This window comes from Microtus pennsylvanicus, chromosome 9 (assembly GCF_037038515.1).
Source record: "Microtus pennsylvanicus isolate mMicPen1 chromosome 9, mMicPen1.hap1, whole genome shotgun sequence".
NCBI lineage: Eukaryota > Metazoa > Chordata > Mammalia > Rodentia > Cricetidae > Microtus > Microtus pennsylvanicus.
In genome coordinates, this window is record NC_134587.1 from 7,579,046 (window position 1) to 7,593,594 (window position 14,549).

General features: G+C 42.8%; 2 protein-coding genes across 3 annotated transcripts in view; one reads left to right on the top strand and one right to left on the bottom strand.

Moving 5' to 3' along the window:
• Positions 1-1,869: 1,869 nt before the first annotated feature.
• On the top strand, positions 1,870-4,559 carry LOC142857133 (intraflagellar transport protein 70B). Its single transcript, XM_075984828.1, has one exon. It carries the CDS (start codon positions 2,079-2,081, stop codon positions 4,071-4,073), a length of 1,995 nt encoding a protein of 664 aa, XP_075840943.1. The 5' UTR covers positions 1,870-2,078; the 3' UTR covers positions 4,074-4,559.
• Positions 4,560-9,038: 4,479 nt separating this feature from the next.
• The window catches only part of Agps (alkylglycerone phosphate synthase), a 97,748-nt gene continuing 92,237 nt past the window's right edge, over positions 9,039-14,549 (bottom strand). The window contains exon 20 of one of the 2 annotated variants that reach the window (XM_075984829.1): positions 9,039-14,445. In XM_075984829.1, coding sequence (XP_075840944.1) covers positions 14,324-14,445 — 122 coding nt within the window. In that variant the 3' untranslated portion in view covers positions 9,039-14,323. The remainder of the gene's footprint in view (positions 14,446-14,549) is intronic. The other variant, XM_075984830.1, reaches the window with a different exon arrangement.

Here is a 14,549-nt window from a genome sequence, read left to right on the forward strand (position 1 = left end):
AAAAAGCAAGCATGTTGCGGGCTATTCCTTTACACATGTGAGGATGTTTCACTGTGATTGGTTTTATAAAGAGCTGAATGGCCAATAGTAGGCCAGAAGAGGTAGGTGGTACTTCTGGGGACAGAGAGGTCTCAGGGAAAAAGAAAGGTGGAATTGCCAGCCGGACGAGAGGAAGCAGGGCATGTAGAAGGAGAGGTAAAAGCCACAAGGCACAAGGTAGTATGTAGATAAAATATGAGTTAATTTAATTTATAAGAGATAGTGAATAAGAATAAGCTTTCATGATTAATAGTAAGTCTCCACGTCATTATTTGGGAGCTGGCTTATGGGACAAAGACAGACTTGTTACACAAGTTACTAACATTCCCTAAAATATGGGTCTAGACATGATGGCTAGGTTAACCACTAGTCACTATTTCCCTGTGATATTAGCTTTTAAGATAACATGGCTCCCCCTTTCTATATATCAATGTGGGTTTGGGCAAGTTATTTTAGCTGTTCTGAGCCAGAGCCTCCCTTCATCTGCAAGTCACAGATTTCCGGAAAGCTCTGATTGGTTTGTGAAAAGCTGAAGAGAGTGCCATGAAATACGGTTGCTGCTGGCTCCAAAATGTAACTACAGAGAAGATGAATGAGCAGCAAATCTACTAAAGAGGTGAACAATACCCTTAATCACAAAGCCAAGTCATGCCTTCATTCGGTCTGTTTGTCTTGGGTGGTGGCCAGGCCAGGGGAGATCATGGAAGTCTGTGGTGTAAGACTTTCCCAGGGGCCTAGCAGAGCTACTACGGATGACACACGGCCATAAATTACAGCCTTATTGTTGAAAATCATATAATTTGTCACTTCCTCGCTTGGACAGAACAGTTTTACATTCTTCTAATTTACTTCCTTCTCTAATATTTGACTAAACATTATATTTATAGCTCCCACGTATTAGCCAAAACTATGGATGTGGTTTTCAATAATAATTGAATATAATTTTACAAGTCTGTAGTTTTTTGCTGGCCTATCATACTAATATAAAATTGAATTTATACAGAATAACCTCCCCCAAAATGATAATACAGAACCTAGAGACCCATTCTAAATAGATGGGAAAAGAAAAAAAGAATGATATCTGCCTAGAGATGTTCAGATTAACAGTGGGTATAGGAAAGGAGTTGGCAATGTGTTCCTATTTTATCTAAAAAAAAAAAAATCCAAATTTTAGCCAGCTCAGTCATACCCAACACCATTACAAGCTTGAGAAGTAGACTGATTATGTCTCTGACAAACACTCCACAGTGTTTGGTAGAATTTAGACTCTAACTTTAGAGGATTAAAAGAGTAAAACATTGGAGAGGGGGAAATGTTAGCTTTGATGTTTTTCCTTGGAGAAGGAAAAGACCAAAGCCACGTTTCAGCAATTCAAGCAACAGTCGTCATCTAAGAAAAGGGGGGAGGGGGATACTTAAATCTAAAGCAGAGCCAGTCACAATGCAGACACTTCTTTGCCCTCCCTTGAACGAAATGAACGAAATACGGCAGTCCATGCTTGCTAACGTTCTCAGAAAGTGGACTTTAGAGCAGCTGCCGAGAATATACTGAATTACCGAATTCCAGTGATGACTCGCGTCACAATCGCTAAGTGACTCGAAACGTCATGGAACACCTAACTTTCGGCATCTCAAGGGACCTTCACACGCAAACTTTACTTCACCTTCAAAAGGAAGCAGGCAGAGCATAGAAACAGGCGCAGATGCCCTATCCTACAGAACTGGCAGAGACACCCAATCCCAGAAACACGTCAAACAGGAGAAACTACATCTCCCAGAATGTAGCGCGGACAAGAACCCGGTGCATGGTGGGACGTGCAGTGGCACTGTCTGAAACGCCTAGAGAAGTTTCCTGTTCAGTCTCCACTGTCTCTCCACACTCTATAGTGATTCAGAAATAAACTAGAAGTTGATAAAACCGCGCCGGCAGGTCGGTTATTCACAACATGATACATCTGCAGCAAAGTAGTTTCTGAACAACTTCCGTTTCCGCTTGGCCTATTGCCTTGGAAACGAGGATGCACAACAATCTGGGTGAAGATGGCGGGGCTGAGCAGCTCGCAGATCCCCGACGGTGAGTTCACGGCCGTGGTCTACCGGCTCATCCGCGACTCCCGCTACTCAGAGGCGGCGCAGCTGCTGGCCGCCGAGCTGCAGAGGAGCCCCCGCAGCCGCGCCGGGCTGTCGCTGCTGGCCTACTGCTACTACCGCCTGCAGGAGTTCGAGCTCGCTGCAGAGTGCTATGAGCAGCTGAGCCAGATGCACCCGGAACTCGAGCAGTACCGCCTCTACCAGGCCCAGGCGCTGTACAAGGCCTGCCTGTATCCCGAGGCCACTCGGGTCGCCTTCCTCCTGGACAACCCCACTTATCAGACTCGCGTCCTTCGTCTCCAGGCTGCTATCAAGTACAGCGAGGGCGACCTGCCAGGAGCCAGGAGCCTGGTGGAGCAGCTGCTGAGTGGGGAAGGTGTGGAGGACAGTGGAGGGGAGAATGATTATGATGGTCAGATCAACCTGGGCTGTCTGCTCTACAAGGAGGGGCACTATGAAGCTGCCTGTTCCAAGTTCTTAGCAGCCCTGCAGGCCTCTGGCTACCAGCCTGATGTATCTTACAACCTGGCTTTGGCATATTACAGCAGTCGTCAGTATGCCCCTGCTCTAAAGCACATCGCTGAAATCATTGAGAGAGGCATCCGTCAGCACCCAGAGTTAGGTGTGGGCATGACCACCGAAGGCATTGATGTTCGAAGTGTTGGCAACACCTTAGTCCTTCACCAGACGGCACTGGTCGAAGCCTTCAACCTCAAGGCAGCCATAGAATACCAACTGAGAAACTACGAGGCAGCCCAGGAAGCCCTCACTGACATGCCGCCCAGGGCAGAGGAAGAGCTGGACCCTGTGACCCTGCACAACCAGGCTCTGATGAACATGGATGCCAGACCTACGGAGGGGTTTGAGAAGCTCCAGTTCCTGCTGCAGCAGAACCCCTTTCCCCCAGAGACCTTCGGCAACCTGCTGCTGCTCTACTGTAAATATGAGTACTTTGACCTGGCAGCTGATGTCCTGGCAGAGAATGCCCACTTGACGTACAAGTTCCTCACGCCCTATCTCTATGACTTCTTGGATGCCATGATCACTTGCCAGACAGCTCCTGAAGAGGCTTTCATAAAGCTGGACGGGCTAGCTGGCATGCTGACTGAGCAGCTCAGGAGACTCACCATACAAGTGCAGGACGCAAGACACAACAGAGATGATGAATCTGCCAAAAAGGCTGTGAATGAATACGATGAAACTCTCGAGAAGTACATCCCTGTCCTAATGGCCCAGGCAAAAATCTACTGGAACTTTGAAAACTATCCCATGGTGGAGAAGATCTTCCGCAAATCTGTGGAATTCTGCAATGACCATGATGTGTGGAAGCTGAATGTGGCCCACGTCCTCTTCATGCAGGAAAACAAGTACAAAGAGGCCATCGGCTTCTATGAGCCCATCGTCAAGAAGAACTACGACAACATCCTGAGCGTCAGCGCCATTGTCCTAGCCAACCTCTGTGTCTCCTACATCATGACAAGTCAGAATGAGGAAGCCGAGGAGCTGATGAGGAAGATTGAGAAGGAGGAAGAACAACTCTCCTATGGTGACCCAGACAAGAAAATCTACCACCTCTGCATTGTGAACTTGGTGATAGGAACACTCTATTGTGCCAAAGGAAACTATGACTTTGGTATCTCCAGGGTTATCAAGAGCCTGGAGCCTTACCATAAAAAGCTAGGAACTGATACGTGGTATTATGCCAAAAGATGCTTCCTGTCCTTGCTAGAAAACATGTCAAAACACACGATCATGCTGAGGGACACTGTTATTCAAGAATGTGTCCAGTTTCTAGAGCACTGTGAACTTTATGGCAGAAACATCCCTGCTGTTATAGAACAGCCCTTGGAGGAAGAGAGAATGCACATTGGGAAGAATACAGTCACGTATGAGTCGAGAAAATTAAGGGCTCTGATTTATGAGATCATTGGATGGAATATGTAATTAATTAAGGCTGTCAATGACTTTTATGATGACTTTATATGTAAATTTTCCATTTTACCTGTATCTAGTTTTTGCTATTTTTGAGACTTTGTACATTTTAGTGTAATACAAACACTATTACCTATAACCTGCCCTTTTAGATTACCCATCAAGTGTAGGAACGGAGAAAGATGTGTGTATCATGTTTTTAACTTTCTGGTCTGATGTATATTGGGCTTATTTGTACTTATATTATTAGAACCAGACACTAAGTTCAGAACCTAGTAAAATGTAATTAATGTCTTTTAGGAATCATTCCAGGGGTTGTGTCTTCTCTTGCACAACTGCCATGTTTTTATAGAGAATTTAGAGTACTTATCAGTTTCCTAATATAGCATTTTGTCCAGATTAAGTTCCCTAGGCAATAAATGGTTTTGCTAATGTGCAAGATTCAGTAGATTCACGTAACAAACTACAACATGAATAAATACTACAAAAATTATTATAAAAGAAAAATCCTGTGATGTCTTCTTTCCTTGAGTTAATAATTTGAATTTATGAACAAATTATACGGTTGCTACTTTTTCAAATACTTTATCTTCATTTATCTCACAATAAGTACAATCAGCGCTAAGCAGAGAATTCAGTTACCTTTTTATTCTCTTATAAAAATATTAGTTTCCTCTCCCCCTCCTCCTCCCATTTACCAACCCCCACCTCCCTTCTCCCCCTGATTCACTCCTCCATATCCCTCCAGAAGAGACCAGGCCTCCCAGGGATATCAACCGAACATGGCATAACAAGTTACAGTAACACTAGGCACATAGCTTTATATTGAGGCTGGATGACCCATAGGAGGAAAAGGGTCCCAGAAGCAGGCGAAAGAGTCAGAGACAGTCCTCACTCCCAGTGTTAGCAGCCCCACAAAAACAAAAACAAACAAACAAACAAAAAACCCAAAACATAACATTTGAAGAGGACCTAGCCCAGATCCATGCAGGCTCCCTGATTTTCTCTCCAGTCTCTGTTAGCCACAGTGAGCCCTGCTTAGTTGGCTCCGTGGGCAATGGAGAATTCAATTATTAATTACTTCCTTTGGCTGCACAGTTTTGGGTATGTTGTATTTTCCTTGTTTTGGCGACCTAGGTACACAGACTTTTACTTCATTATCATTACCCTGTCCAAAAATGACCCCTCTGTCCCCACAACTGATGAACAAGTCAGTCCTGGAATGTAAGCTCACAGACTCCTTGTTTGTTTCAATCTATGACTGCTGGTTTTTCTGCTTCCCACTGAGATTCCTACTCATTTTAATCAATTTACTTTTTCTTTAATCCTACCAGAATAATTGTTTTTCATCCTTTTGTCTCTGTCTTTCCATAAAGGCAACCCAAATTTTAGAAAAAGCAACAATATCAGGCTGAACCACAGATGATTGCTGATTTTGAATTTCCCACCTACAAATTCAGTAGTTTCTTAGGTTCAACCTAACCACTGTCAATCAGCAGACAGAAAGCCCCTGCCGTAATGCGAAGATGATTGTCCCCTTTGGGGATATTTCAGCCACATAGATATGGCATGCAGATTCATCATGCCTCAGCAGATTGACCTGGATGCTTCACTCCACTAGAAAAGACAAGCTGGCTTACTCTGGGGTTAAGGCAACTGCAATAATGATCTGAGCTGCTGTCATTCGGCAGGGTTAGTTTGATCCCACGCCAGAGGAGAATCAGGGGTGAGTGGTCTCTCTGGACTGGCACCATAGCACATTCCAGGCCTTTGATAACAACTGTTGCCACAGTAGCTCTGGGTGCCTCTCAATCTCCATAGCCCTGTAAAAACTGGAAAGTAAACGAACTGGAATTGTATTTTCAAAAATCAACATTATTTTTCCCTATTTCCTCTTAACTTCTAAAAAAAAAAAGTATCGAGTAAGTAACATTAGCCACTAAAAAGCAAACATTTTCCAGATTCCCGTCTGCAAACCGCTCCGCTTCTACTTGACCATAGTTTGTTTATGCAGGTGCTGTTTGTGGTGCGTGTGTATGCATGGCCTCATTTTTAGAACATAAAAAGCTTTTCAGAGATGCTTTTAGCCCAGGCAGCTGGGCAGTTAGGATTTCCTGGTAGCGTGGCAGCCAGGAAATTCTGACTGTTCTGCTACCAAGTGACAGAATAAAGCTCAATCAGGGCAGTTGTCTCCTGCTGTACCTTGGCTCTCCCGAGAAGCATCACTGGCTTCAGCAACAGCAAATCCCAGGAGCCAGGAGCTGAGGCCTGGAGAAGCTGGGGGGGGGGGAGGGACACTTGTAATTTCTCTAGAGTTTTTGCTGTATTTTGTTTTTAGCATGTATGTTTAATGAATTTTTACATTTTTTATTTAGAGTGCATTTGAGTGCATGTGTCATGGTGCTTATGTGGGCTGAGAAACACTGTTTCCTGATTTTAAAATGGCTTTGCAATGCCAGCCCTTCCCCTCACGTTTTGTTATGTGGGCTAAGAAACGCTGTTTCTTGATTTTAAAATGGCTTTGCAATGCCAGCCCCTCCCCTCACGTTTTGTTATTTTTTTTGACAGACGAGGCACAAAGTGCTGTTTCACGATCCTCACGTACAATAGTACAATAGTACTAAAAACACTTTTCTTACAAAGGGAATGATCTATTTCTGAAGCCTTACTCATTAATGTAAAACCCATGTTTCATGCTTCTAGTCAGCCCTGGCTCTCCAAATACGAGAGTTTGAGCATGCTACCATACCAGAACTTTAAGGCAAAAACTCAACTATGGGTGTCACAACAATCTAGGCTCAGTCACCCACAATATGCTAATAAACCAAAAGTGCTGAAATGCAGGAAAAACACGCAATTGGCATGGCCACGCTAGGATTGCCAAGTAAAGTGTGACCTCGTTTACCCTCGTGGGGATAACAAGATTTTAATCAAGAGGTTTGGTGTGGGATTCCCCTCTGTATGCTATAAATATGTTTTATTACTATTGGTTAATATTGGCAGAATATAGTTAAGCGGGAAAACTAAACAGAATGTAGGAGCAAAGAAGGTGAAGTCAGGGAGACGCCATGTAGCTGTGGAAAGATGCCAAAACCTTACCAGCAAGGTACAGCCTCATGCAAGTGTATTAAGTGTAATTAATAGAAATAGGCTAATTTAAGATGTAAGAGCTGACTAGGAATACGCCTGAGCCATTGGCCAAACAGTGTTGTAATTAATATAGTTTTGTGTGATTATTTAGGTCTGGGCAGCAAACAGTGTTGTAATTAATATAATTTTTGTGTGATTATTTGGGTCTGGGCAGCCAGGAAACGTAAGAGCAGTCTCCGTTGCAGAGCTTAACAGAGCAGGTGGCATTCTGGGCCAGTGGGTCACTTTCTCTTATGATTCTAAAAAGGGTTTGGAGAAGACAACAAGGCCATCAACTGAGGGGAGCCACTGTGACTGCTCCCCTAAGGTGCAACTCCACCAGCAGCGTGGTGGCTCTCATCAGAGGTGGTGTGATCTGTGATCACAAACCTGCTGCTGTTGATCAGGGGAGTTTTGGAATCTCGCCAAAAAGGTGTTTACTCATCTTGAAATCCAAGATAACTTTAGATGAGTGACCCAGGAGGAAAACAGAGATAAAAAGTGTGTGGGTTGGGGTGTGGTCAGCATGATGGCAAACACCTTTAACCCCAGCACTCAGAAAGTAGAGGCACGATCTCTGTGAGTATGAGGCCAGCCACGGAATGTAGTTTCTCAGTACCTACCCCCCCCCCACACACACACACAATGCTAGACATGCTGCAGGATTCGGACTGTTCAAGACATCTCTCTGAGTGTGCTTTCTGCTATAGCGTGGGTGGTGCATGTGGACAGACTCACACCCATTCACCAGAGGCAGACTACTAGAAACCAGGAGTACTGATGAAGGCAGGGATGGCTCATCTGCAGCAACACTCGCTCCCGAGGGGGTGACACAACTGGCTTACAGGAACTGCACAGAACTGTCATGAGAGGTTTGGCTCCACACGAGGATGCCTTGTTTGTGGGAGGTGTGGGCTGGATATGGGTTACCACTACTGTAAGAAACACAACCAAAAGCAGTTTGGAAAGGGTTTTATTTTAGCTTACAGCTCCACATCACAGCCCTTCACTGAGGGAGATTAGGGCAGGAACTGGAAACAGGAGAAGCAGAGGCTATCAGAGAATGCTGCTTACTGCCCTGATTCCCGTGGTTTGCTCAGCCTGCTCTCTTACAGAATCCAGAACCATCAGCCTAGGGGTGGAAACCCCCACAGTTAACTGAAACCTTCCCAGAGCAATCAACTTTTAAATTGCATCCATTTTGCCCACAGGCCAATCTGGTTGGGAGCACTTTCTCAATTGAATTCCCTCTTCCCAGAAATTCTAGCTTCCATCTGGACAGCCTGCAGCCACTTGATGTTTTCAGTCTCAGGTGTTGAGGTCTAACTACAAGACCCCCCTAACCTCCACCAGAGTAGCCGCAACGTGCCTGCTAGTCTAGTTACATTTAGTGCATTAAAAATGAATTAGGTTGCCTTTTCGGGGTTTTGTCCACATCTCTCTAAAAGATTCTTCTTAGCATGTGTATGTACAATGTGTGCATGTTCACGTGTCTAGGTACACTTGTGGGTGTACAGATTACATGCATGAAACCCCAAGGTTGATGTTGAGTCTTTATCAGTTGCTTTCCCCCTATTTTTTCCCTATTTTATGTATGTAAGTATTTTATCTGCATGTATGTCTGTGTACCACATGCACGTAGTGCCCATGGGAGCCAGAAGAAGGCATCAATCAGGTTCCTGGAACTGGAGTTGGAGACAGTTGTGAGCTCTATGTGCCGGGAATCAAACCTGGGTCTTCTGGAAGCATATCCAGTGCTGGCAACCACTGAACTATTTCTGGGAGAGAGGGTGCTATTGGCAAGATTTAAATGAGATCGCGAGGAAATAAAAGTTCAGTAAATAGTGATTGGTTTTAGAAATGTTTTATTTGTTCCCAGTACATCTTTAAAAAAAATCACACATGAGCATTTTTGTTCTGAAACAACACAGTCTATGAAAAACCAATAAAAGGAAATTCTGAACACACACCAAAGCGTGGGATATGGATTACGCATTGAGCCCTTGTGGAGACAAATGGCATGGCTCAGTGTGAACTTGACAAGCTCTATAGAACCTCTCGGAAAGGTTACCCCCCACTTCACATCCACTTTTAGACTCTAAGTGTGAAGGGAAGACTGTTGCCTATGCATTAGTTACAGTGGTATAATGGCTTACACATACATTTTACCCACATGTTAATTCCCAAAAGATGACCACAGTACTGGCAGAAACATGTACTGCCATGGAGGAAGACTCAGGATAGGATATTATTCAAGTTAAGTTGTATCAGAGCAAATTATTTCACAGACTTAGCAAAAAAAGAACAAAGCTGTATAAAACACACCTACTTCTCACAGGATTTATTACTGCCCAGGAACAAAATGCTCATTATTCCCAAGGCATCACACACACACACACACACACACACACACACACACACACACACACACATGCACGCACGCATACAAAGACAGACACGGAGCATACGGTCTAGTACCCTGCTTCCTTAGGGAGCTGTGTAAACAAAGTCAAAAGCATACAGTGGGTGTCTCAAGACTTGCCAAGCCCTATCTTAGGGTTACTAGGGTGGGACAGAAGGAATGAAGAGCAGACACAAATCCATCCCACCGAATGACTGGATGTCTGAGTCCAGGTTAAGCATATAACTGATTAAATATATAGATAACCCAACCAACACAGAACAGTGTTTCTACATACAATTACCAAATTCTGATGTGTTCTTGAAGAGAAGAACCCTGAATTGCTAAACCCTCTCTGTCTTTACAGCATACCCTCTCTTGTTTTAGATGTTTCAAGGAAGAAAAGAGAAAAATCCCAAGAAGGCACTGTGAGCTTTAAAAGGACAGTGTTTAATAAAAGCCCATTTAGATAAACTACACTGATCCAGGCATTGCAGCCCTCTGCGAACAGTCCGGGGTAAGGGTATTTCTCAGGGCGAGTGTGTGCTGCTGGGAACACTAACAATGTCATCCACATGGCACGTGCAGCTGAGCAATCTCTGCTCTCAGGAAGTAAGCCCCTAGAATCTACAAAGAAAAAAAAAATCACCGGACAATGTATTACTTATTTCTTCTTTAAAAATAAAACAATATCCTTTGGGAACAACAACAAAAAGTCTTTTCATATTCACAGAACTAGGTGTAATTCTGTGAGTGTTCTTTGGCTCGAGAGTGGTATACATCAGTGATCTTTACTCCCTCTATTAAGGAATTGATTGTACTTATTTAGAGAACGTGAGGATGTTCATTGTGGCCTTCCAGGTTTGAAAGGGAATGCTCTGAACACCACCTAAAGGTTTAATATTGATTAAAAAAACCTGGCGACTGATGCAACTGAATTATGATATATTCAGCCATAAGGCCAAAGGGATTCAGTCATAGTTGGGTTGTCTAGATTATGATATATTCAGCCATAAGGCCAAAGGGATTCAGTCATAGGGTGTCTAGATTATGCTACATTAGCAAACTTACAAAAATTATTTTTTATTTTCAAATCTATGGAAATATGAAGTGAAAAAAGTTGAAAACATATGCAAACAGAATAAAAAACAGCTTCACACCTCCTTTTGATTAAAAAATCATAAGCCATGTCCATTTTATTAATAATGTTTCTATAATCTCTTGACATTATACAAGCAGTTTTTACAGTTAAGTTTCACACTGAAGACGAACACTATTTGGCTTAAGGAACAGAAAGCTGGGTTACATCCTTCACGTCAGACACATACTTCAACAATTGAAGAAAACCTCTTATACTTTCTGGATTTTCCTCTCATTGTATATTTTTTTTCAGTAAAGAGAAAGAATTAAACGAATTTGTAGGCAGACGGCTCCTATTGGAACATAAAGACCTGAGCCAAGCCAAGCCCCCACAACGGACACGGCCACAGGCAAAAGCTCAGAGTCTCCAGTCCTAATCTGTACCCACCGTGGTCCTCCTGTGCTCCTGCTGTGCTCCCACAGGCGGAGCCCTGGGTAAAATCAAAATCACTGAAGATTAAGTGCGGGAGAAACCCCTCAAGATTACTACCGCTATCTTCATGGCTGTCTCCATGCTCCTCAGACTGGATACACCTCCCACAGGCAGAGCTGGCTGCTCAAGCACTGTCATGCAGTGTGAAGTGGTCCCTCTACATCATGTGTTCTGACAGTGACAGCAAACCCAGCTCCATGTGGAGCAACACACTTCATGTTAGGACTCGGGAGCTTCTCTGATCGCTTACAGTTAGAAGCTGTATGAGAGAACACAGCACAGGAAAATCTCTGGGATTAACATGCAGAAAGGCTTTCTCAAATATGCAAATTAGCACTCAGTTACAATATTCGGGGGGGGGGTTCTCGCATGTGTTTATATCTGATACACACCGATGGAAGCTTGTCTTTTATTGAGCTTTTGTTTTCCAAAATAAACTAACAACACAAATATGAATACTAGAAGGCTTCCAGATTCATAAATAATCTTAGATCAATATTTCTATAATATGTAAGCATTTCAAGTACCAACCTCCCATTCCTGAAAAGAGTAGTTTAATCTTGTATTCTCTGATGAAATGCTGGACACAGGAAACATATGGCTTCCACAATCCAGCTAAGAGTCTCAAAGGACGTAACATGAGACTCAGTTCACTTATGCACCACTGTATGTCACACCACACATTAAGGCAACAGTTTCTCCAAGGACCGCAAAGCCTGTCCATTTGAGTCTTTAGTATTAGATCTCATTAGCAGCAAGTTCCCATTCCCACTAAAATCCCAACCGACATGTGATGTCATCAGATTTAAGCAAAATATTACACATATGGCTGACTTAAAGAAGAGTGAGTCAGTGCTAGGTGCTCCTGAGTATCAAACAGGCTGCAGCTTTTAAAGAAACTAACCCATGCATTAAGATGCCTCAGAAACCAGCATTCTCCTGGGTTAGGCTCATGGAGCCACGTGCAGACACTTCTGAAGGAGGCAAGGCTTAAGTGCTTTGTGCACATTCGCAAACTCGTGCTCCTCTGAAGACAGGTCTACACTGAGGCGCCTCCCAGAAGTGGGTGGGAAGGTTTCCTGACCTACAGACAGTGAAACTGTACTAATGAGAGCTCTCAGGTTTCAAATGAACCCGCTTGAGATTATTTCAGATACAAAAGGTCATGACCGCTATAGAATCAAGATTGGTGAGGTCTGCATCCAGAGATAAAAAGAAACAAAGAAATAAACTGCTAACCTCCATAGAGCTCCTGTCAGATGGCAAACCCAACAACTTCAGGAGCTAGTTACCCTAACAGCACAGATTGCCAAGGTTGTGGAAATCTGAACTCCCTGGGGGAAAGGTTTTAACAGTCACATGCAAGGAACTGAATCTGCTAATAAAACTGTTTATTAAAAATAATTCCTTGGAAACATGTATACACTTCCAGTGAGAGGTTGGAATCTTACTAAATGTTACATTTCAATTCACCAATTAGAGAATCACCTTGAAGAAGAGATGCATTTTATAAAGAATCTTACAATTCGAGAGGCAATTCCTTGAGTGTCCAACTATTTCAAACCATCAAAATCTTTAACCAAAGACACGGAAACTTTATAATTGAAAATAAATCATCAATAGAGAGGCAGCTTCCAAAAAATAAATATTGAGTTTTGTTGTTAAACTAATACTTAATATTGATTTTTTCCCTACAGATTTAAATTTGTTAGTTTGAGGCCAATTTTAATAGTTAAAAATTATTTATCATTTTGAAGTCTTAAAAATATCATTTTGTCAATTTTAAATTTTCACTGCTCTGTTTAAGGCTACTTAGATATAAAAGGTATCAAACTGCCCCAACATATTTGGAGCTGTTGCTACATAGACAGACAGTGTGTCCTTCTAAAGGATCGTCTGCACTCTGACTTACATTATCTGATTAAATATTTTAAAAAATTATCAAAAGTTAGGTATTGCATTAAGAAAAGAACTCATCTCACAATGTGAATCAGGAACCTCAACAGTGATTTAAAGCAACTGTTCCACTTATTTCAAATTCCAGTTTTGAATGTAAAAATGTCTGCTAAATATGATTAATATTTTCCTTTTATTTAAGAAATAGAATATTTCAAACTTGTGATTATGGCATACATTTTAAAACTTAGGTTAAACCAGTAATTCAAAAAGGCATTAAACCATTATTAAGAACTGAACAGAAACTACTTTTCCATAAACATTTATCAGGCTATTTGTGGCTAATTAGAAAAAAGATTGTTGTCTGTGGATTTTATAGAGGCTTTCAAATCCAAGAGTCAACTAGCGACTGTTTCTTTAGCCAAGTGATTCTTTCACACTGGAGACAGCAGGTTGAGGAGCCTTCCTTTTGTTCACACTGCAGCTGCCTGTGCAGCTTGGCAACAAGCCTGACAGAGACACAGGAGGACTGGAGGGTGGACCACGGCCTTCACCGTAGTAAGGCAGCTGTTCTTACAAAACTTATTATGGATGACGCAGGACAGAACAACAGGTTACCCTCAGTGACACACCCCGCTAGAGACAGACACCGAGGACAAAAATGTGTCTGCTCACAGAGTGATCTGTATGTTGGCAATTTAAGTGTGCAACTGTGTATTCACTTCAAGCAAAGCTTAGGCTGAGCACCGTATACAGATGAAGGATGCTAGTGACAGACTGCTGGCTCTGTCCCGAGAGTCCTCCCGTGACAACTTCCTCCCAGGAAAGGATGCTTTTAACACACACACAAATCTCTCTCCCCAGCAGAATCTTTGTTAGATGTCTGCTTTAGAGAAACGTTGTTTAAGAAAGGACACAATAGAGGCTAGACAAGACGCAGATGACACAATCTCCCTCAGCTCACCTAGAGGAGCACGTGAAACCACTGGCCGCGCCCTCAGATATCGGGCAGCCTTGTGCTGCCTAAAGTCTGAAATGACAACCAGTTAGTTGGCTCTAAACTGGAATACCTACAGTGAGAGAGACCTAGGAACGCCATTTGTCAATCTAGAGCTGTAGAAACAAACATAGAACGAAAACCGACTTATTTGAAACCAACAAACAAACATAGCTGAAATACAGTCCATGATATATTTGATTACTGGTATAACCATAACTGATGACTTTAAAAAGATAACATTTTTCATAATGATATCCATGGAGTTACAAAAGGTTTCTGTTTCCAAAGATGTTACTGGGGTCCACATATTCCTTGACAGACTTTAGCATCCCAAAGCCGACATCAGAGATGCTTTCCTTTAGCCACTGCTTTCGTAACTTGCCCACTGGAAAACAAAATCAAAAAGGCTTCAGTACACACCTTGAATGCTGGAAACCAATCAATCTTGTGACCATGAGTGAGCAAACACTGTGTGATAAATGCTTTTAT